This window comes from Eucalyptus grandis, chromosome 9, assembly GCF_016545825.1.
Source record: "Eucalyptus grandis isolate ANBG69807.140 chromosome 9, ASM1654582v1, whole genome shotgun sequence".
Classification (NCBI taxonomy): Eukaryota; Viridiplantae; Streptophyta; class Magnoliopsida; order Myrtales; family Myrtaceae; genus Eucalyptus; species Eucalyptus grandis.
The window spans coordinates 32,233,815-32,256,810 of NC_052620.1; the positions used below are offsets into that span (position 1 = coordinate 32,233,815).

At 42.2% G+C, this 22,996-nt stretch overlaps 4 protein-coding genes across 4 annotated transcripts; 1 reads left to right on the forward strand and 3 right to left on the reverse strand.

Annotated features, from left to right (window-relative positions):
• Positions 1-5,772: 5,772 nt before the first annotated feature.
• Positions 5,773-6,348, reverse strand: LOC104420666. Its single transcript, XM_010032465.2, has one exon. It carries the CDS (start codon positions 6,346-6,348, stop codon positions 5,773-5,775), a length of 576 nt encoding a protein of 191 aa, XP_010030767.1.
• A 2,284-nt stretch (positions 6,349-8,632) lies between these two features.
• Positions 8,633-13,055, reverse strand: LOC104419323 (putative rRNA methyltransferase YlbH). The gene is made up of 10 exons (XM_018863306.2): positions 12,663-13,055; positions 12,448-12,545; positions 12,129-12,224; positions 11,672-11,776; positions 11,499-11,603; positions 11,159-11,297; positions 10,517-10,632; positions 10,357-10,413; positions 8,958-9,215; positions 8,633-8,859 (listed from the first exon to the last, which is right to left on the reverse strand). Exons 1-9 carry the CDS (start codon positions 12,811-12,813, stop codon positions 9,135-9,137), a joined length of 948 nt encoding a protein of 315 aa, XP_018718851.2. The 5' UTR covers positions 12,814-13,055; the 3' UTR covers positions 8,633-8,859; positions 8,958-9,134.
• A 594-nt stretch (positions 13,056-13,649) lies between these two features.
• Positions 13,650-16,889, reverse strand: LOC104419324 (probable prolyl 4-hydroxylase 7). The gene is made up of 8 exons (XM_010030956.3): positions 16,212-16,889; positions 16,023-16,109; positions 15,778-15,835; positions 15,580-15,684; positions 15,068-15,125; positions 14,798-14,973; positions 14,650-14,710; positions 13,650-14,168 (listed from the first exon to the last, which is right to left on the reverse strand). The coding sequence occupies exons 1-8, from the start codon at positions 16,313-16,315 to the stop codon at positions 13,861-13,863; spliced, it is 957 nt and encodes a 318-aa protein (XP_010029258.2). The 5' UTR covers positions 16,316-16,889; the 3' UTR covers positions 13,650-13,860.
• Positions 16,890-21,134: 4,245 nt separating this feature from the next.
• Positions 21,135-22,388, forward strand: LOC104419325 (thaumatin-like protein). Its single transcript, XM_010030957.3, has 2 exons — positions 21,135-21,246; positions 21,472-22,388. The coding sequence occupies exons 1-2, from the start codon at positions 21,183-21,185 to the stop codon at positions 22,212-22,214; spliced, it is 807 nt and encodes a 268-aa protein (XP_010029259.1). The 5' UTR covers positions 21,135-21,182; the 3' UTR covers positions 22,215-22,388.
• Positions 22,389-22,996: the final 608 nt, after the last annotated feature.

The following is a 22,996-nucleotide window of genomic DNA, read 5'->3' on the forward strand; positions in this document are numbered from 1 at the left end:
ACACGAACCGCGCTTCTTGAACTCGAAGCCATTTGGCATGCCATTGGAAATCCTCAGGTCCGGGGTTGGTCATGAAAACTAGCCACTCAGAATAATGATAATCAGGGGCAAACTTTTTTCTATCTCTAAACTTTAGGATGGGATGGCTAGAGTCAGAAATGTCGCTCACAGTCATCAAGCTACCGAACCCCTTAATGTGAGAGAAAAACCAAATTTGCAAGAGTGCAGGAGGAGCATGGAAAACTTTGTCTTTATTTTCTTTAAAATGAGTAAGGGAAAGAAAAGTTTCAGTCAAGATAGCATTAACAAAACTCTTTCCCATACATATTTCACGAACTACCCACGCTACGGAAGGGTTAATAGCATTTCTACAATGTGGGAATATCACAAACCCGAAGAAAGCTAGCAGGAATATCTTATTCTTTTGGAAAGATGGGGCATTTTGAAAAAGTTCATTTAGAAATGAAAATGGGCAGGTTTTGCGATTGGCTTTCAAAACTTTTCTCACATCATTTTCTTTAATTTTAAGGAAATCGATAAGGTCGATGCATGTTCAAATCCTACGGTGGGCTAACCAATTCCGACACTAAGGGCTTTCCAATGGCACATCAGTATTCCTCCAAGGTTGGAGTAAGCTCGTGATCACCGAATATGAACGTGCAAGTTGCGGGGCACCAAACATGTGCTAACGCTTGCACAACACCGGAATGAGTTTCTATCTCCAATAGGGAAGTAAACGTCCAACATACGATCGCACCCAATCACGGCCTGTTGGATCTAATCTATCCCACCACGCACGAAGCTCGGCTTTTGGGACGGAGATGATGCGAAGGTCAGGTACCCCATCGTATGATCAACCTAATTTGTCATGGACCGGCCAAAATGAAAACAAATAAGTAAATTGCGATGAAAAGAATTCAAGAAAAACTTACCCTACTCATCGAGCAGCGATGTAAAGGTCATAGACATGCGCATGGACAAAGGGTTCAATTTCTACTCTAAATGGCTCCAAATGAAGCCATGGGATCACAGGACTGAACCAACAAGCTCGTGGCTAGGTCGTGTTACCCATGACTTCGGCTTCGTCAAAGGACCGACCCGTGTCGCATGCTCGCAGACCAGGGTGGGGATCTTTGACATCAAGAAAGAAATTTCGGGATTGAGATGGGCGACTCGTACTACATGCTTGTAGTCGGAATGGTATCCACCTCAATACCATCCTAAGTGATCCTATGCGGCCCAGGTCCGGCGGCAGGTTGTGTGTGCTAAAGTGTAGTGCAATGCAGGGGATACAGGCATGACAATTCATAAGCAATCAACACTTCATACATGGACAATAAACCATACATTCCTTCACCTCCCTACAAAACAAAGGTGAGCAAACACTTCCCCTTATACCTCCCATTCTACAAAAACATTTAACACCTTTAATGTTATGGACTAACCCGAAATCCTCGCCAAACAAAAATATTTTTGAACAAGATTAATTTTGGCCTAAGTCCTCTAAGGTTCAAAACTAAGTCCCCAATGAGTCGCCAAGCTGTCGCGACCTACCCTCGGGGGGAGGGAGCAGGTTTAGGGGTATTGCCTAAAGGACGGGCCTAAGGCCCATGATTAGGCGCGGGCTCTCCCAAGCCCATACCCCGCGTGACGTTGGGATATTTTTAAGAAATTTTGCACAAAAGGAGTCGCCACTAGCCTATTGGGGTCGGCTAGAAACCAAGTGAGGTATGGGAGTATACCTCACTTCCTACGCAACCAGAGAATCTAGGTTCGGGGACTTGATTACACTAATTAATCAATTGGTGCCCTTTCGGTACCTAATCTTGTTCATTTTAACAAAATGATTTTTGTCGACAGTTTGGATTAATTTTATAATTGTCCACTAACATACGAGGTGATCATGCGGGTGCGCGATCATTAAAGTAATAATCATAACTATCAAAATCCTAATTGCCATAAAATTAAACACGTGCAATCAAACATAATTAGATATGCAAATTAAACATTTAACATAATCAATATACGAGCACATAAAGGTCTAATAACGCTAAAATGGCAATACATGGCAAGTCCTAATCAAACCCCATCATTTTTGGATTTTCGAAATTTTTTTTTTTTTTTTTTTTTTTGGATTTTCGAAATTGTTTTAAATTTTTTTTTAATTTTTTTTTTAAATTTTTAATTTTAAATTTTTAATTAATTTTTTTTAAAAGAAAAATAACTAATTTCTAATTTTTAAATATATTTTTCTGGATTTTCGAAATTTTTTTTAGATTTTTTTTTAAAAGAAAATATTTTTAAAATTTTAAATTAAATTTAATTTAAAAAGGTGAACCGGGTCGGGTTCGGTTCGACCCGACCCGGTCAACACGGATCAGGTTCGGTTGGAGACCGGACCCGGGTTTGGTCCAAATGGGGGCCGGTCGAACCGGCCCGACTAGCCTTGGTCTAGCCTTTCTTCAGTTCGGATTGGGCCCAACCAGCGGGCCTAATCTAGTCGAATCTTTTTATTTTAGAAAATGAAGCCCACAACTCCCTAAACCCACAATCTCTAAAATCCTTAAGCCCGCAAGCAAAAATAAACCAAGTCCAAAACAAGCCCAAAATTGCTTTAAAAAGAAAAAGAAAAACCTACCCGTTTTGCGACCCGCGCCCGATCCGTGCGACCCGGTTCGTGGCCGAAGCCCTACGGCTCCTTGGCGGCGCCGATGACGGCAGCGACGGACTTGACGGCGGCGGCGGCGCGGCGAGTGACAGCGGAGACGCGGCGGGCGATGGCGAGCTGCTGCGGGGCTCGCGGATTCGCGAGTGGAGGCACGGCAAAGCGGGGCGGAGACGCGGCGGTCTCGAGCTGCTACCGACGGTGCTGGTAGACGTTCGGCGCTTCAGCAACAACGGCGCGAAGGTGCAGGCAACGAGCGCAGGGGTCGGCGGCTCAGTTTTGGACGGCGTCGGGTTGAGGCTGAAGCTGCAGCGGCGTCGGGTTGAGGCTGAAGCTACAGCAGCGTCGCGGCTCCTGGGCAGCGACAACGGCACGGACGGCGTCGCGGCTTCGGGCTCGAGGTCAGCGTTCCGGCGCGGCAGAGCGGGTGGTGGCGGCAAGAACGGCACGAACGGCGACGGCGAGTCTTCTTCCGCCGAGCTCGCTCTCCTCTCTCTCTCTCTCTGTTTGTGCCTCTCCCTCCGGTTCTCTTACGCTCGCTTGGTGTCGGGAGCTGCAGCGTTTGGGTACTATGGGTCAACGCTCGGAGGGCGGCGGCGTCGCGGCTTCGGGCTGCGGGCGTCGCAAGGGGTAGCGGTGGCGCGGCGAGGGCTACTACCACGACTCCTCCTCCCCGTGTTTTTCTCTTTTTTTTCTCTGGGTTTTTTTTTTTTTTTTTTTGTGTGCTCGGTCCCCCGTTTCTCTCCCGATCTTCTCTCTGTTTTTTTTCTGTTTTTCCCCTTGTTTCTCCCCCGTTTTCCCCTTTTATGGTGCAGATCCCCCCTGCTTCTCTTCGCGTGCGCGCGAATCAGCTCCGCGTGCGTCCGAATCCCCTCTCCCCAACCCGCTGACCTGCCGACGAGATGATGCTGTCTCCTCCGCCTCTGCCCCTGCTTTCGGCTTCGCCATTTCCCCACGCGAACGGCTGCAATCTGCTTCGCTGGTTCCCCGTGCAGTAGGCGGCTGAGGGAGAAGACAAGGAGGTGGGCCGGGCCAGAGGGAAAAAGAGGGTTGGGCTGTGCGAAGGGGAAGAAAAGAAAAAGAAAAAGTAAATGGGAGGGTTGGGCTTAGGCCCACGCAGAAAAATAAAAGGAAAAAAGGGGCCGGGTCGGGCCAAGGCCGGATCCGGCCCGACCCGACCTCACAACTCTTTTTTTTTTTTTTTTTTTAAAGGAAATTAATAGCTAAATTTTTTGATTTTGATTTTTGATTTATTTTTTTTATATACTATTTGAAAGATAAAAAACTAGGTGTCAACAATGACCTAGGATGAAAGTAGTCTTCCTAATATATTCCCCACAGGTTGTAAATAGTTCTGTATTTTCTTTACGAATTTATACCCCAAATAATTTATTAATAAATAAATAAAATAAATAAATAAAAAGTGGTCAAACTGCAGGCCCAGCAGTTCGGAATATACAAGAAGTTTGAGCCTCTCCCCGCTGAGCAAAGCAAATCAAATCAAATCAACAATCCATTTGAGAAAGTGTATTTGATTAGGAAAGATTGTCCATCATTCTTAATGGTCAAGATCGAGCATCCGAATCCACAGGCTCTCGCTCACAGCTTGAATGTAGCACTTTCTTTCGCCTTTGATGGTGTTGACATTTAAAGTTGACCATACTAACATGTGCCAGTTGGACAATTGATAAAAGTCAGGCGGAATCACATGCTCATATCATTGGGATATTAACATATGATTAGCTATCAATGAGTCCAAAGGTTAGGGCTCTATAATCGACAACAAGATAGGAAGCATTGACGTGATCAATTGTTGAAATATGGCGGCAGATATCAAATCACCACTTGAATAAAGCTGGCGGCAAGTTTTGATGAAAATATTTAGAATATTCTAAGAAGCACCAAGAGAATGTGCAATTGAAAAGCAGTTAATGCTCAGGTGCCTAGTCATGGAATTGGTGTCCATAAATCACGAATCATTAAAGCACAATCAAGGCAATTATAAAGGAACTGGGTGAGTTAGTTACTGAGAAAAGGAGACGTGCCTAAGGTTGGAAACAGTTACTAGAAAATAAACAACTACTCAATGATTATCAAATTTCTCTATAAATATCTCAATTGTCCAACAGAGCGGCTCCTAAACAATACATCAAATGTCATTATTTTATCTTTATATTATCATACTTTAGTTTCCTTAGTCATAACTTTTAAATTCTCATCGTTGATTAGATTCTAACAAGTATTTATATCTTGGTGTACTACCATCAATTAAATTCCGATATTGTATCTCCTATCCAACAACATTAATTGAATTCTGACATTATGTTCTCTATCCAAATGCATTGTTGTTGATTGGATTCCAGTAGTGCACTGTCATATGTTTGAGCTATATCATTGATTAAATTTTAGCATAGTTCAAACTTGATCCAAGAATTCATGATTTAATTGTTAGGGTTTTACATTTCTATTTGAAATTAAAAATTTTATAATATTGCATTTGATATCTTCCATCCAAAATTAGTGCAAAACCTTAGTCTCCTCTAATAAAAGTTGAGAATAGCGTTTGGTGAAAGATATTTCTTTACGGGAGCAAAATCAACAATAAGGAAAGTCACCTTGGCACAACCCGTGAAATTAGAAAACCCAAAATTTAAGGAAAATCGAAACCGGTCGAACTTTGCATCAATTACACGACCATCTCCTGAAACAATCTTTTTTAGGCGATTGAGTCCATGCTTTGTTACCATTCTAATCTTTGCATCGTGTGGTGGTAGATCCAGCACGAGGACATGAGATCACATCGGTAGAAGACCAGCATCGACACTGCAAATTCTCCCTTTTCTTTCCAGGCGACAATCCCGGTTGGGCAAAAACAGAGTCGCATCGTACCAGAATCTCATAAAAAGCTTTGCTCGGACACGACATTATTATGTGGTCCGTGAAATGACCATGTGATAATAATTGCTACCATTTAATTATGCATTTAAAATAAGATAAAATTAAATTAAACTATGTATTGCAGCAAATCATGAGGGAAAAAAAAAAAAAAAATTGTTTTGACCATGCGTTGAAAAATCTTCTTCTTCACAAGACCAGCTCCAAAAATTTCACCTCCGCCTCGCATCAGAAACCAAGTGCTGCCTGAACGTCGCAATGAAACTTTCGACTTTCTCGTTCAGCTCCTCGTCCGACAGCCCCTCGTAGGCTCCTGCTTGATCGTCCTCCCGTGCCGCATCTTGCTCCTCGGTCCCGCTCCGACCATCTGTTTCCTGGTAAACCGATTCCTCGCGCTCGCCACGTGCTCTTTCGACCGCCGAAGACCTGGAGCACCGCCGCGATTTTCTCTTCCTTTGCTGCTTCTTGGACGTCCGTTCCCCGTCATCCTCCGGTACCGCTTCTTGATTCTTTCGGTGGTGGCCCGGCGTCGTCGAGCTCGAGCGCCTGGAAGTAAAGAGGACGACCAGGAGGATGACGTTGAGGAGCACGAAGACCCACCACACGTGCCAGCATTGCTTCCACAGGGAAGCGAGGACGGCGCGCTTCAGGCCCAGTGCGGCGAGAGCGGTTCCGGCGGTGAAGAGCAGCGTCGGGACGGGGTCGTCGTCGAGCTCGCCGCCGCCGTCGCCGCACTTCGTCAATCTCGCGGCTGAGCACATGAACAATCCCTTCTTGGCTTCTTCCATGGGTACTGCAGAATCCGCGCGCAAACTGTATGAATTTCGAGAGTGAAATCTTGAGGCCGTGCAGAAGACGATGCGGTGGGTGGGCGTGATTATATACGGGAGAGCGAATGGTGCGTGCGCTTCGATCATTTGATTGTGTCGAGGTGAGTGAGGGACCAGCGTGGTTTAACCTTTGGAGGCGTGGCTGATGTGTTGCCGCCGCAGGAGGAGACATCCCGACATGTCGCTGCTTTTGCAGGCACAGGCTCTCTAAAGGAGGTGAAAAAAAAAGGGTAGAAATTCCTGCTGCTGTCGATGATTTGCCTCGGGAAAAAGATTTGATTTTTAGCTGAACGGTCCAAGGACTTGATTTGAATTCACTAGACCTCGTCATTCAAGCCATGGCGTATGCACGTAAATAGAATCATTTGGCATTCATTTCAAGAAACAAGCCAAATTGAAAGGTCCGAATATTCTTATATTATCATAATGAAATTAGCATAAATAAGTCATATTAAAATTTATGTATGTTAAATATGATATCGAGGCATGTGCAATTTAGTATCCTGCGATGCCTGTTGTGTAGGTTTAGTGAGGAAAGTTGAAAAAAATTTATAATATAAGGTACACTAGTTACGAGAAAAGTTACAAACTTTGGTAATTTAAACTAATGTCTCATGTCACATATTAAAACATCACAAACGGAAGTATAAGAAAAGGACCACATAGCTAGAGTCATATTAAATTAATTATTAATTAAAGCTTATCATCTTGGTAAGGACGTTTTATGTCCTAATCTCTTGTGTGTTTCGATATGGATTACATTGATCTATGTGTCATATATACAAATGGTTTCTATTGATCATCCAATATCCACGTTGCACTTACATCCTCCCCCGTGTGCGTAGGTTTATCTATTGCCTCAGGATTTTTTTTTTTCCTTTCAATGATTTGGTTAGATCAATAATTAGCGCCACAAATCTTAACAAAATAAGATCGATGAGGTTAGCTGCAACTTGTTCATATTATGTTCTTGTCTGGAACTCCTCAGGGGAAGTACGTATTCCGAGGAAACTGTCCACGTGCTAGGAATTGGGTATACCATTGATGCTTGGGTTTTGGCCATCATCTACATGGCGTCGATGCAGGGGTGCCGGATCGGATTGTCACATTGCGTCCATCGGATGCCGACGGTGCTAGTGATGTTCAGGTCCCATGTGCCTGATCGGAAAAGACATCGACCAGCATGCTTCGTCAGGGAAGTGGAAGTCATGAACAAAGCTCCCGTCCTTGTGCCGTCAACCAAAAGCGAAGTCAAATGATGACATCTCTGAGCAGAATGTTTGCCGCAATGTGAAAAAGCAATGCGGTCAATTCGGCAATCCCCGGTCCGATGAAAACCGATATTTGGCAGAAACCCAAGGAGAAATGGCAACAGGATAAAGGCTCGACATAGCATCCCATGGCTGTCAATGACAGCCTGTCATGTCTGCTCTTAAGGAAGTGGCAACAGGATGATCTGTACGCAACCAATGCGAACAAAACTCACAATGCCACAGATCCCACTCGTTTATTCACAGCTCCTAAGGGTGCAAATGATTCCCAAAAATAATTTCTGACTAGAAATAATTTTTTTAATATTTATTGGCTGGACAAATTTATTAATATAAAAATATAAATACATATTTGATAATGACATAAAATTTATTTTTTTGAAATAAAAATTCATTTGATAAGCCTTCTTAAATATATCTATCCCAAATGGCGAGCATACAATGAGAAGTGTTTTTATTTTTGTTTCTATTGTAGAAATAGAAAAGTAGAAAATTTTTACTTTTCATTTTTATTTCAAACCTATTTTTGGACTAAAATGTCCCAAAAGAAAAATGAAATACATTACCAAATTAATTTTTATTTCAAACCTATTTTCGGGAACAAAATAAATAAAAAATAGAGAAACTGAATAATTATAATTTGCGCTTTAAAGATCCGGAATGACGAGATAATCGGTCGCCTTGCCTTGCCTTGCCTCCCTTGATCTTAACCAAACTTTTCTCCAAGAAGAAACCTCGCTAGCCCAAAAGAATAATGCTTTCATTTGGGTTCACTTTTGCATATTTCTACCGGACACAATGAGTGAGAGAGAGAGAGAGAGAGAGAGAGAACATATGTATATGTATATGTATATGTATGTATGACCTCCGGGATAAAGTTAGAAGCTAAAACCATGGAATCTGACTTGGGACCACATGACTATCGCCACATCCAGACTCCTTATAGCATTTGACCGGATTGCATATGAATATGATGGCCTGTAGACTCGAGGCAAGAAAAGTAAACCCAGCAATTTTTTCTCATCCGAGTACCGTGGCTCGAGCAAAAATAGAGATAAAAACTCCTCAGTACTGTGATACAGAGATTGTGTAAATGCTAAGTCCTATCTATTCTGCAAGAATCAGCTCAAGGCACATGGACTTGACTTTCCCTTCTGAGACTCACTTTGAAGCCAGCCAAGAATGCCATGACTCTTCCCTGCAACAAATGAAACTAATATTTATGTCCCTAAATCTTCCTACATGACCATAACCGTAAATCAATTTACACTTGAGATGGATGAAAAGGCAGATTACCATAAGCATCTGAAACGTGCCTTGATGAAGTATGATGAAAATTAAGAGGAAGAGTAAATAGGATATCAGTCAGCAGTCATGGCATTCTGAACACTCTAGATGTCAACAGCAAATGGCTTAACAACATATTTTGCTGTAATGGAGTAGCACTGGATCACTTCCAGATATCAGCCAGAGTTAAGTCGACTTCCTCTTTTTTTGGGACCACTTAGGCCCATAAATTGCCAAATGTGTCCGGCCAAACCGTCGATCAGTTATCTGCATATTCAGAATACCACTTCACAAACATAAGTTTTCATGAACTTCCATCTCAAACAGAGTGTAGTTGTCAACTTCATGTATATCATGAATTTTGCAACTGTGATGGCAACAAGCACAGGAATGAGAGCTTCCACTACCAACATCATGGATTTTGGAATGGTGAGAGCAGAAAGCCAGGAATAAGAACTTTTATTGCCAGTTGTGAGCAGTCAGAAAATTCGCAGTACGTCACATTGAATGGTGACAACAACCAGGACAGGAATGAGGGAGGGGAAGATGGAGCAGTTAGATATGTGGCCTCTATATGCTACACTAATTTGTTCACTTTGAATAGCATAACCAGCATTACTCAGACAACAAGATTTGTCTAGCTTTTTAATGTAAAATGACATCAGATGTTCTTTAGCTTTCAAGATCTTGTTTAACATGGAATCATGGACTTTCGATTAATGACATTTTAAGGAACATTTGAACCATCTCAGAGTACAGCAAAATCTGTACATTGAAAAGATATTACAGGTAGCAGTTTACCAGATTAGATGAAGGCACAGTGAGTTGGTGACATACAGGGTTTGCAAAGTTCCAAAGTATCGCAAACATATGAACACAAGGTTCCAAAATTCGCTATAGGGTTAAAAGAGTTTATTGAGATAGCAGAAGTGCTCTCAAGTACCACTTCAATCGTTAATTTATAAATCCTGATGAAGCACTCATGTCAAGTGCAAACAAGGATGAAATGACCTAGTGAAGTTGTTTTATGCTGTATCAATCACACAATGTGCCTTGGAGATATAAGTGTCTACTTTACTAGAGTTAAATACACCAAAAAGTAATCCCTCGCCACAAAAAAGACAAACTTATATATGAGTTCCATAAGTAAATGTTTCGGTAAGTGTAAAGCGTGGCGGAATGGAAATAAGAATAAGAAACTAACATTCTTCCTAGGATACTATTTGCTTAGAGGCGAAGTACAAAGAGTTGGTTTCCAAAGAAAAGATCTCTATATTAGCAAAAACTGTCGGTGCTTGGCAAAATTTTTCATGGAACTCCATATTCAACATAGCACTGGAACATTTTCGTTGTTTCCTTTGAGCACATGCAATGAAAGAGAATGAATAACAATAGAGATACAACATACCTTTATGAGGCATCCACAAGAATCTAGCATGTTTGTTCTTAGAGGATATTCCACCACCTAAAAAGGAAATTGAATAGATGAGATGAAATGAACAAAGTTGATTGTGCAAAGAATAAGGTTTATGCCTAAACTCAAGCAAAGTAGGAGATAAGAAACTTACAACAAAAGAATCTTCTCCCACTAATGGTGATTTAGAGAGTTGGTCCATCAGTACTCCATAGTCGACTTGCATATAAGGGGGTGTAACGCTTATGTAGTCAAATGAACCATCTTTACCTGGAGAAAATGAGAATCTTCATATACTGGACATAAATGGACAATGAGTGTGATTCCACCCCTTCTAGGCAATTACTCAAGACAAATGCACCAGCCAAACAGTGAGAAAACTACTTCAATGAAAAATGTCACAACTTTCCTATCCTTCACTAAGACAACTTTTTGTAGAACAATTATCAGAATGAGCTTTTCTTCACACTTATTAATCGCCTTTCCTGACGGTCTGAAATAATTGTTAATACATGGTGTGGTTGCAGTGAACTTCACTACAATTATGGAGGAGATATAAACAAAGATACACCCAGATAGACCCAACTAAAAGCCAAAGCACACAGCCAAAAGCCACCTCTAAGAGACATTAGTTGCCAAAACCTACAGGTTATAAACATCCTTAAACTCGTTCTCGTCAAAGGATCTATACATGGAACACCTATGTGCAAGCCAGAATTTATAACTGTAATAAAGTGAGAAAGCAATGTTGAAAAGCATAAATGAGACCCGCCACTGAGAGAGAGAGAGAGAGTACCAACAAATTGCTCTGCTCTTTCTAAAAAATCTTCCACACGAACCATGTGAATAACTGCAGCATCAAGAAACCCAGTCCATTCTAAATTTGGTCGTAAGACATCTGACACAACCCACGGATCCATCTCAACAAAGTGAACCTGAAATATCACCAGATCAGATAACTAAGACAATAATAATTAATATAATAACCGCAACAACAACAATAACAGTCTGTTGGTCATAAGTACAAATCAGCAGATTCACAATCAAAATCAAACTTGATCTCCAACAAACTCAATCCCTACCATAACTTTGCATGTTGTATTACTAACAAAGCAACTATAGAACAATCTTCGTACCTGAGAACAACCTCGGCTGATGGCCTCAATTCCAACTGATCCTGTACCACTGTACAAATCCAACCAACGACCAGGCCTTAAAGATGCAGGACTGCCACCGGCTGCCTAACAAAGTTTCAGAAGTTGGGATAAGAGTTCAATATTAAACAATCAAACCAGAGAGAAAGAGGTACCTGTAATATAGAAAAAGTTGCAGCTTTGACCACTTCCATCATAGGGCGCACATCCATTCCCTTTGGCGAGAGCAACTTCTTTCTTCGAGCCGTCCCTCCAAGTACCTGTTGTTTAACAATCATACATTTCCCTTTTATGCGGCAAGACTAGATTCGATGCAGAGCAATTAGGCCTAAAATTTAATCTAAGACCCCTCAAGATCATCTCTGAAAGGATTCGGTTAAGCCCAATTTCATCCAAGTCACCAGAAAGGAGTAAAATTCATGATAATTTGAAGGGAATGCTATGGCAAGCTTGTAAGAAAGAACCCAAAAATTCTTCAGTCTCATTCCTCAGATTATTCAGATGACATGGCCTCTCAAAGAATAGATCAATTATGTCAATTTGCCCCCTTCCCCCCAATAAATTAAGAAATCCCAAACCTAGCTAAAACAAGCAAAATAGAGGAAACTAAACCTGAAGCAGCTTATGAGTGGTCCGTGGGGGTGCCGAATCCTCTTGCTGAGTTCTTTTGCCTCGTCCTGTGTCTTGCATATCTTTTCTCCTTCTTGCCTGAGCAACATACAAAAATTAAAACATAAAAAAAAAAACCTTGCAAAGCCAAATCGATTCAAATTCAGGTCTCGACATCGTCTCTCCCCAATGCAGGACGAAGGAATCACGCTGAGGCTTTCAGACATTAGCGAAAACAAAATAAACAGTACAAAACTACATATAACTATTGATTAATGGCACTGAATGAACATTTGACATCTCCACACACGCACAAACAGACCTTGTTAGGAGAAGGGTCGGACAAGAATTCATCAGGGTCGAGACCATAGCGTTCGAGCAACTCCCTCTTGTCCTCACTCGCCAACCCACCGCCCGATTCTGACAGACAACATCAGGAAAGAAGAAGGGACGAAACCCAAAGATTGCCATGAGATTCTTGCTACGAAAATTACTCCTGAGACAACATACACACGAAATTACAGTAAAAGAGCGTACTGCGAGCGAGAACGAGGAACTCAGTTCGTCTAATTGTGGGCCCGGAAGTGGAGCCGAGCCGGAGAAGCCTAGGCGGTGGCGAAAAGCACAGGTCGAAGTTGCCGGCGTTAGCGTGGAGGGGGGAGTACATGGGAGACGACGAGACCGCCATTTACTTCGCAAGACCCTCAAGACTCGGGGCTCAGGACCGCATCGACCGTTGAATCTGTCGATTGCTGTTCTTGGGGAATGATGGGTCGATGCTTTCTTGATGGTTGCTCTTGAATCGTCAACGGTTGCTGGTCACCGGCAAGCCGCTCGACTCCGGCGGAAGCTGTCTCGGCGAGCTGAGGGTGGAACCGTCTCTCGCCTGCGGATAATCCGTTTTACACGTTCAAGAAAAATATAAAAGAAATCGGAGATAATTCTTGTCGATATCAATTTTCACGTGCGGGATTATTTCAACTCGTGTAAGATTCCTGGTCGGATTTCTTTCTCGCGATCTCTCCGAAGGAACAGCCTGATTGTTACATGGAAAAAAAAAAATGGGTGTCGGAACTTCACTCATTTTTCGGCCACAAATTTGCATTTTCATTAATAAATAAACATGAGAGTGTGTATGGTTTTTGTGCCAGGTTATATATATTTTTTTTTATTTGATGGAAGAAATTTATTTTGCAATTTAATCACATAAACAAGGGAAGCTTATACAATGTCACGCTAAGATTGCGTTTGTTACGAACAAACGTAATTTTCTTCAATTTAGCAATTGAAATTTTCTAATTTTTTGATGAAAAAAATTATTTTCCATAAGTATAGTCTTTTGTTGATCAAGAAAACATTTTCCATTGATTCATTTTCCTAATGGAACTAAACAAACCAAAAATCCAAAAATAAGGAAAATGTTTTCAACGAACAATCAGAGTCCATTCTTCAATTTTGTTAAACAGCCAATCTCTTTGCGTTACAATAATAAATTAACAAGCACCAGTAATCAGTAGGGACCAGTTTTAATCTTCTCAAGCGAAAAATCAATTTCATGTCAAAGCACCACAGTGGACCGAGAGAGAATTGACAGAGTACTTTGTAACTCCACTGTGAATGTACAAGACACGCTGCTCCCTGCATAAATTACTCAAACCTTAATGGCTGTGTGTATGTGTACATCTCTATGGAACTTCTACACTCAACTCTGCAAAAGCGCGACGAGAAAGAAACTCTAGGATGAGCAGGCCCCGCAGCTCTTCCTACAGGATCCGTACACGTCCTTGGAGCCCACCATGTAGAGAGGGTTCTTTTCGCACTCGCCGACCTTCGCCCATGAAGCGCAGTTCTGGTTTTCATCCCTGCATTCCCCGACAGTGACTGAATCCAGTGGCGTGTCGAAGGACCTGACGTGGATCCACTTGGTTGCAGACCACTTCTCACCCTCGATGACAGGGCAGCTCGCGTGCATGCTAGTATCATCTGTGGTTGTGTCGGGATGGAGACTGAAGAACAGCAGAGCGTCGCCCTTCTTCGGCTTCACTGCAGATAACACAAATAAGCATAGTTATGGAAGTTTCTGATGAAATGAATGACAGGGTCAGAACAGGAGTGATTTGGTATGAACGGCAAACAAAAGTAACAAAAATTATGAATAACACTGCACTTATGGACAAATCAAAGTAATTCAATTGACAGTGCAAGCTGGCTCACCTGGACTCGCCACCCTTATGATTCAAGCATATCTATTCTTTTAAATAGTGTTGCCCTGCATAACTACATTGTATCCACTGTCTAAAACTACTTGGAGGAATCGTTAACCTACGTCATCTTTGCATGTTTTGCAGTCTATTGCTGGGGACTCACTACACTTCATGTAAGCACAAACAGTATTACAGCCCAGTCATGCTTTCAACATTGAATTAGTTGTTTGCAACGCTAAAATAATTGTCTATGAAATCAACAACAAAACCGGAAAGTTGATGACACTAAAGTGCAAGACTTGCGAATTTAATCCACACACCAGCATAACCTTGTTTGGCACAATCAGACCAGTCATCTTCCTCTAGTTGAGACATTTTGGCCTGTGAAATGGAAATGAAGAGAAAGACTAAGGTTCAGGAACACCATATGAGAAATAGAAAACCGATTCATCAACAAGAATTGCTTACCTCTGAATTGGGGAACACTGTTTCCCCGCCTCTCTCCACATTAGACAAGTACATCAAGACAGTAGCCACTCGGTGGCCACCGTGCTCTTGATTAACCTTGTCAATAAAATAATCATAATGAGGCTCATACTTCTCTCCATGCTCATATCTGAGTACTTGAATTGACTCTCCATTTTCTGGTTATATAGTTCAAATTAGCATATAGAAAGACAACGCTACGTCATAGAACAGGAAGAAGTAGCTCATCCATGGAATACAATAGGACCTTACCTTCAGGAAGAAAGGTCCATGCAGCAATCCGAGCCTCAATATTAGCAACAACTTCATCCTTCAATCAAGTGTAGAGTCAAGACAATACATAAGTCCTCCACCACTCTTTCATAGTTTAATCAAGCTACAAAACTCGGCCCCAAACAAAGGCTTCTACGCAAAGTCGAAATACACGTCTACAGTTCTGGACTGGAACCTAAGAAGCAAAATGTTTCTCGAGTACATCCCTACTCAAAGACCCTATAATTCAAAAGCCACGTTCCCAATATTTAATACATATATACATGCAAAACCTTTCGAGCAGACTGTCAAAATCAAAGTCAACTAGCAACTCGAACGTTCAACATGCCACTAGATGCGAGTAACTAGCAGTTGTTAACAATGTGGTGATCATAGATCTCTCAAGGGACACTGCGAATATTGCAGATAGATTGCAGTAGCAGCTATGGGTGAGGACCTCATTGAGGGAAAGAAAGAAACAACATGCAAACTCGAAAGATGAATCCAGCCACCTGAGCCTTCAGCAGAAACATTCCGGAGCTCGTCCGCACTTCACTCAACATACTCTTTCCCGATTCGTTGTCAGCCACCATGGACTTCTCCAACTTTTCCCTCGCCTGATCCATCAAAAAACCAATCTTGTCAATCCTATTTCTATCTAATCTCCATCAAACCCACAAATACAACATTAGAAGGAACAAACGACTAACCAGTTTGATGAGATGATCACACTCATCATCAGATAAAAACCCCTTATAGATAAAAGCCCTGCGATGACACAAATATTGGGGACATCTTAACCAATGACCTTCCAACTCAGGATTTCACAACACATACACTAGAAGACATTGACTAATTCAGACAATCTCTGATTAAACTAACCAGTGCATTGGCAATTTGAAGGACAATATCAGCAAAACAAAAACACAGACAGGGACAAGAAGGGCTTGAGCACCTGGGGTTCCAAGACAGTTGAGTGACTCGGGTCGGATCAAAAGCAACAGAAGAACCAGCAGCCTTAGCTCCAAGACCCGATCCGTGCCTGCCAAAATTTTCAGTAACAAGTCACCATCATCTCTGAGTTCAACAATGACGCCCATCTCAGGCAGCGAGCAAGAGTTCGGTAGAAAGAGAATTTCGTTACGTTTGCTCCCCAAGCAGCCATCTCGGGACCGGAACAGCAGAACCGCGCAAAGGCAAGAAGAACAGAAAACAGAGAGAGAGAAGGAGAAAATCCGGAACACCCATTACAACGAAAAGCCTGCTTTCGCCAGGAGAAGCTCGTTCTGGGATTCTTATCGCCAAGCCAAAGAAAACTCTAAGGTACGACCTTTGGAAGGCAGAAAAGGGAGAAAATAAAAAACGGAAGACAGAGCGGGGCGTCGGATTCTAAAGAATCGATTCAGCGCGAATTTGGAGGAGACTGGTCACTGGTCACTGGTCAGGGAGTTTCAGGAAATGGGTTTGTACTTGCGTCCCTTCTTTTCTCTTTTCCTTTTCCACAGAAGACAAAGTTTGATGGGCGCCCACAGGATTCTTCCTTGGGTTTTCGCTGGAGTTATTCCTGGGAAAAGACGATGTCGACGAAGTCGATGGTTTTGCGGTCGCTCTGCCGTCTTTCTCTTCTCCGGAAGTCACGAGTCAGCAGCGTTTGCGTCCCGGCAGTTGCTGGGACCCAAGCTCGAGTCTTGAGAAGCACTCCGTCACCGTCACGACCGTTTTTTCGACGGTTCCAACGATCGACTCCGACGCCCCCACGTAACCTTTTCCTTTGTCGGAAAATCTGAAGTGGCGAAACCTCTCTCTGTCTCTCCCTCTCGCTCTCGCTCTGTTTTTTTTTAAAATTAAAGCAGAGATGGATCTAAGAATAAAATTACGCGAAGTCATTCAATGGTGTGTTAGGTAGATACTGTAAAAGGTGAGATTTGGGATTTTAATGCTAGATTCTGAGGAGAAAGGTAAGACGTCCATGTGAACTCTAGAGATTAGATGGTCAAAAAGTCATTTATTGTAGAAGAACTCATCTCATCTTGGAGGAGATTTGTGTCTATATTAGGACCATCTCAACGAAATTGCGAAACTTAAGAAGAATCTAAGTACTAAAAGGAATTTCCTGGTTTGCTTTTGGCACTAGATTGTGTGGCGATTCTCAGGAATCTATTCCTCAAAAGCCCATGTCAAAAATGGAAAAATTATTTAAAAAGTCTTAAATACATTACACTATTATGAATTTGGTCTCAAACATTTTTAAGTATGTTAATTGAATCATAAATATTTTCACATTTTATTAATTGAATTCATTTGATCAATTTTGATTAGAAGTCGCTAACATGAATATCAGATATTTTACATAACACAAGTAGAATTGACGCGTGATAATTTTTAATAATACTTTTTATTTTTTATTTGAATTTTTCTTTTTTCTTTCTTTCTTTTCTTCTAGTTAGTCGCCAAGGCTTGGCGACTTGCCAAAGATGAGGGCTACTGAGGTCAATCTCGCGGACCTCTAGTGGAGCCCTCCCCCATTGGGCAAAGTCAACGTTGCTGATGGTCAACAAGGGCAAGCTTCACTAGAGGTAGGGCGAACCTCATTGAGCTATGGTGAGGCCGAGCCATATCCAACAAGGTTAAGCCTCACCAAGGATGGGCAAAGCTCACTTCTAGCCTTCGACCAATCATTGGTCATTGTCAAGGCTCAACGACTGGCTAGAGGAAGAAAGGAAGGAAAAAAGAAAAAAAAAAATTAAAAAATCGAAAATTATTATAAAAAAATTGTCAATGTCAATGTTGGCCATGCTAGCACGTCCGTGTTAGCGATTTCTCATTAAAATTAGTCAAATAAACTTAATTAACAAAACATAAAATGTTTATATCTCGGTTGTTGTAATCAAAATATTTATAACCAAATTGGAAAAATGCAATAGGATTGTGATTTTTTGGAACTGGGTTGGTTGAGCAAACAAACAATCCTCCTCAAAACAAATATTTTACAAAGAGTTGATATTTCTTGAAACAAAAGGAATCAAACTATTGAGTAACCTTATCAAGACCCATTGTCTTTCCCATTCTAATTTATATTCACTACTAATGATACCAGCGTTGCTCTAAAAAGGAGGGTTTTTAGTTTGACATCTAATTAATAGCACATGAATAGGTACTAAATGCTTAGTTGACTTACTCCTGTAAAATCAACGTCATCAAAATTCATTCACAATTACGATAACAGATTCGTCAGCTAATAACTTTGGTTTTAGTATTCATTGAAACGAAAGGAATCAAACCTCCTAGTCACTAGATGAAGACCCACTATCTGCCCATTTTAATTTCTATTTAATACTAATGATACTAGTGTTGTTCCAAATTGGAGGGCTTTTTTTAACTCGGTGTCTAATTGATAGCACATGAACAAGTGCCACATGCCCTAATTAACTTACTACTATAGGATCAAGGTTGGAAATATTCATTCACAACCCCGATAAAAGATATCTCGGATAAGTACTATGGTTTTAATATTCCTTGAAGGGAAAGGAATCAAGCCTTTAAATAACCAAACTGAGACTTAATTTCTCTTCCATACTAATAATACTAGTGTTGCTTTAAAAGGAATGTTTTTGATTCGACGTCTAATTGAAAGCATATGAACAAGTACCAAATGCTCAAGTTGACTTGCTCCTGTAGAATGAAGGTTGTAAAAATTCATTCACAACTACAATAAAAGATTCCTCAAATAGGTACTTTAGTTTCAATATTCCTTGAAACAAAAGGAATCAAAGCTCCAAGTAATTAGATCAAGACCCATTATCTCCCCATTTGTTTTTCTATTCAATAATAGTAATACTAGTGTTGCTTTAAAAGGAGGGTTTTTTTTTTTTTTAATTCGGTGTCTAATTAATAGCACAAAAATAGGTATCAAATGCCCAAGTCAACTTACTCCTATAGAATCAAGGTCGCAAAGATCCATTCACAACCACTATAAAAGATTTCCTTGGATAATTACATTGGTTTTAATATTCTGTGAAATGAAAGTAAACAAACCTCTAAATAAACAGACCAAGACCTATTGTCTCTCCAATTTCTATTCAATACCAATAATACTAATGTTGCTCTGAAAAGGAGGATTTTCAAATTGGCATCTAATTGATACCATATGAAAAGGTACCAAATTGCCAAGTTGACTCACTCTTTTAGACTCAAGGTCGTAAAAATCATTCACAACCATAATATTCCTTAAAACAAAAGGAATCAAACCTTTGACTAACCAGACCAAGAATCGTTCGCTCCCCAATTTAATTTTTATTCCATACTAATAATACTGATGTTGCTCTAAAAAGGAGGGTTTTTATGTGGCGTCTGATTGATAGCATATAAACATGTAGCAGATGCCCAAGTTGTCTTACATTTGTAGAATCAAGGATGTAGAGATTTGGTTTTAATACGCATTGAAACGAAAGGGATCAAACCTCTAAGTAACCAGACCAATACCCATTGTTTCCCCAATTATAATTTCTATTAAATATTAATAATAGTAATGTTGCTCTAACAAGGAGGGTTTTCAATTTGGCATCTCATGGATACTAGGGGTGTGCAACCGGACCGGGTAAACCCGGTTCCCGGACCGGCCCACTCGGAAAACAGGGTCGGGAACCGGTTCCCATTGAAACCGGTCCGGGAACCGGTTCCCAAAAGTCAGAACCGGTTTGAACCGGTCCGGGAACCGGTTCCGAGGGATTACCCACCCGGGAACCGGATCGACCGGACCGGTTCGGGAACCGGTTTGAGAACCGGATTGTACGCCTTCTTGTCGACCTTGCGGCTTCACTGGTTGCTGGTGTCGTGAGGAGCCAAGCGGCGGTGCTGGTGCAGTGGCGGCTTCACAAGGGCAAGGGCGACGGCGACGAAGCTTCGGGTGGTCAGAGGTGTCGGGTCGTCGCGGCCACAGCAGGGGCGACGAGTGGCGGTGCGAGCTCGCGGGTGAGGGGGCTCCGACGGTGGCGTGGTGGTGCGGCCGCGGCGACGCAGGCGCAGCGGTCGGCGGCTATGGCGTGCGAAGGGAGCCCGTGAAGAAGATGAACAGTACACTGTTCTATTTCTTCTTTTTTCTTTTCTCCCTGCCGGCTTGTCACATCTCCCTCACGTCTCTCTCCACGCTGCCCATCGCAACTTAATCTCGAGTGAACAACTTAGGATTTGATTAATATATACGAAATGAGGTAGAAATTATTTATTAATAACACTTAATATTTCAATATAAATTAAAAGAATTATGTTGTTTTTCATGTATTAAAATAAAATTCGAAATCGTATAGATGGACGGTTGCAAAATAGGTTCCAATATAAACATGGTCAACCCTGTTCCCGGACCGGAAAAACAGAGTGGGCCGGGAACAGGGTCCAATGAAAACAGGATAGGGAATAGGGTCAAAAAAAAGAGAACAGATTATAACGGGGTAGGGAACGGGGGTCAGTCTGGCCTACCCATCCTGACCCGCTCACCCCTAATGGATACCACATGAACATGTACCAAATGACCAAGTTGACTTACTCCTATAGAATGAAGATCGTAAAGATTTGTTCACAACCATGATAAGAGATTGCTCGGATACTTACTTTGGTTTAAAAAAAAAAAAATCCAATTAATCAGCTGTATATGTTATCTTATTGCATATGAGTTGCAATGAGAAATTATAGATGTTTTGCGTCTAATAAAAATCAAATTATGATGGATTTTCGAAAAGATAATGGTGGGTTAAGCTTTTCCCAACTATTTTTTCATTAATTTAAACATGGATACTTTTCGTTTTGATTATACTGACAACGACGACCATCTGTGTGCTGCACACATGGCTTTACTCTATCATTCGCCCATGCTTGAAGCAATTAAATAGTTCATCGAGCAAATGATTTCCTAATGGTCAATTTAATCGACCGAGATTTTCCACCAGAGAGAGGGACGACTAAACACGTCCAAGGCCTTTATCGCTTTTCTTGCCTCCCAAGGCTGCCGCATCGAGACTTGCAGTGCAATGGAAGCAGCACACAAAATCTCACTGTCTTCTCCCACTATAAAAGGCAGCCATAAGCCTCATGTTTCCTTCGCTCAATCCTCCGTTTCAGAATGAAGTCCTCGGATCTCATCTCGTCTTTCTGTCTCGTCCTGACTGGTCTCCTCTTGTCGCCAGGTAACGATTCCCTCGACTCACCATATGTTCTCGAACAGCATGCGCAATGGAACTCGTGTCTCCTGCGTTCTTTGTCATTGATCAGCGTTTTGATGCTACAGACATAAGTGATTTGCTGATTCACATTCTGCCTTTCGAGTTTTCACATTTTAACCTATATGTTTATCGCTGTAAGTCTGGTTTGGCTGGTGAAGTTTTTCACTAACGTGTAATGGCATTGCGCAGGGAATGCTGCGTGGACAGGACAAGTAAACTTCTATGTCCACAACAAATGCCAATTTCCCGTATGGCCAGCCACGGCTCCCAACACAGGCCAACCGGTGATCGCGGACGGAGGCTTTTACCTGCCGCCGGGAACCATCCATCGCTTCTCGGCCCCGCCGTCGTGGGCCGGGCGGATCTGGGCCCGCACCGGGTGCAGGTTTGGGTCCAACTGGCATCCAGCCTGCGAGACCGGGGACTGCGATGGGCGGCTCGCCTGCGGCGGCCTCAGCGGGACCCCTCCCGCCACACTGGTCCAGGTCTCGCTCCCGGCGGATAACGACCAGCCCAGCTTCTATGATATCAGCCTCGTCGACGGGTACAACATCCCGATCTCGGTAGAGTCGAAGCCTGCGTGGCCCAAGTGCGGCATCCCGGGGTGCTCGAAGAACTTGAACGACGTGTGCCCAGCAGAGCTGCAAGTGGTGAACGGGGAAGGCAAAGTCGTCGCCTGCAAGAGCGCCTGCTTGGCCTTCAACGCCGACAAGTTCTGCTGCCGGAACCAGTACGGGACGCCGGAGAAGTGCAAGCCCAGCGTGTATTCTTGGATCTTCAAGGATGCCTGTCCGTGTTACTACAGCTACGCCTATGACTCTCCCGCGCCGTTGGTGAGCTGCGCCTCCAAGGATTATGTGATTACCTTCTGTCCAAGCACCTGGGGTGGGGAGCAAGCGCAAGGGGGGAACCATACCCACGTCCTAGCCTAATCGTTGGACTGGCGATGGCAATGTTGATTATAATACTAATGATAATAATAATTAAGGAGTTTTACTCGGTTCGATTTTGCTCACCTGCTAAGGCTCAAAGTGTCTCGTTGGGAAGGTACATGTGAACATCTCACGATTCTCACCCAAAAAATATATATACATATATATATATATTTATATATCTTATGATGGACCGTACATCAATTTAACTGTGTTTCTGGTGCAACTCCTTGAGGAAAAATTTGGGATGCTTCATTTGTAACAGAGGATAGGCTTTAAAGTGGGAATATGATTCTAGGTCTCCATTGCATCCTTTTATTTGAGACAAGTAGTGGGATAAAGAGTTCCACGGTAACACGCGGTTTATTGTATTATGTTAGAATTAGCGCTCCATTGTTGCTATCTAAAAGCATTGTCGTTCGTATTGGATGCAAATTTCACAGATAGCTAGATCAATCTTTTATAATTTTGTCCGCTTGTTCCCTTCCTTGCAAAAGGAGTCCATGCTTATAATCCCTCCGATCTTCACCCACCATAACTTTTTATTTTTTCTTTTATTTTTTCCGCTTTTTCTCGTTTTCAAGAAAATGCTTTTGCGCTAGAGTTCTGTCACGTGCCAGCAAGTGAGTCCTCAACGTAGCCCATGTTCGAGCGAATTTGGGCCCAATCTGTCATGGGTAGTTTGGGCCTCGAACCCCAGAAAAAAATGAGGACAGGCCCGGCCCATCAATCATAACCATGCGGCTGCGGTGGCCGGACGATCTAGGGTTTCCTGCACGACC

Bases quoted from the DNA above. Each gene is read 5' to 3' on its own strand.
- LOC104419323 (XM_018863306.2), bottom strand. From the start codon at position 12,813: ATGGCGGTCTCGTCGTCTCCCATGTACTCCCCCCTCCACGCTAACGCC. The intron at 11,777-12,128 runs GTTTAGTTTCCT...GTTAAACAACAG, and splicing joins CCACTCATAAGCTGCTTCAG to GTACTTGGAGGGACGGCTCG. The intron at 10,633-11,158 runs GTACTCTCTCTC...CATTTTCTCCAG, and splicing joins AAGAGCAGAGCAATTTGTTG to GTAAAGATGGTTCATTTGAC.
- LOC104419324 (XM_010030956.3), bottom strand. From the start codon at position 16,315: ATGGGTGTTCCGGATTTTCTCCTTCTCTCTCTCTGTTTTCTGTTCTTC. The intron at 15,685-15,777 runs GTTAGTCGTTTG...TTGATGGATCAG, and splicing joins GTGATCATCTCATCAAACTG to GCGAGGGAAAAGTTGGAGAA. The intron at 14,169-14,649 runs GTGTGTGGATTA...TGTTATCTGCAG, and splicing joins TGCCAAACAAGGTTATGCTG to TGAAGCCGAAGAAGGGCGAC.
- LOC104419325 (XM_010030957.3), top strand. From the start codon at position 21,183: ATGAAGTCCTCGGATCTCATCTCGTCTTTCTGTCTCGTCCTGACTGGT. The intron at 21,247-21,471 runs GTAACGATTCCC...GGCATTGCGCAG, and splicing joins TGGTCTCCTCTTGTCGCCAG to GGAATGCTGCGTGGACAGGA.
- LOC104420666 (XM_010032465.2), bottom strand. From the start codon at position 6,348: ATGGAAGAAGCCAAGAAGGGATTGTTCATGTGCTCAGCCGCGAGATTG.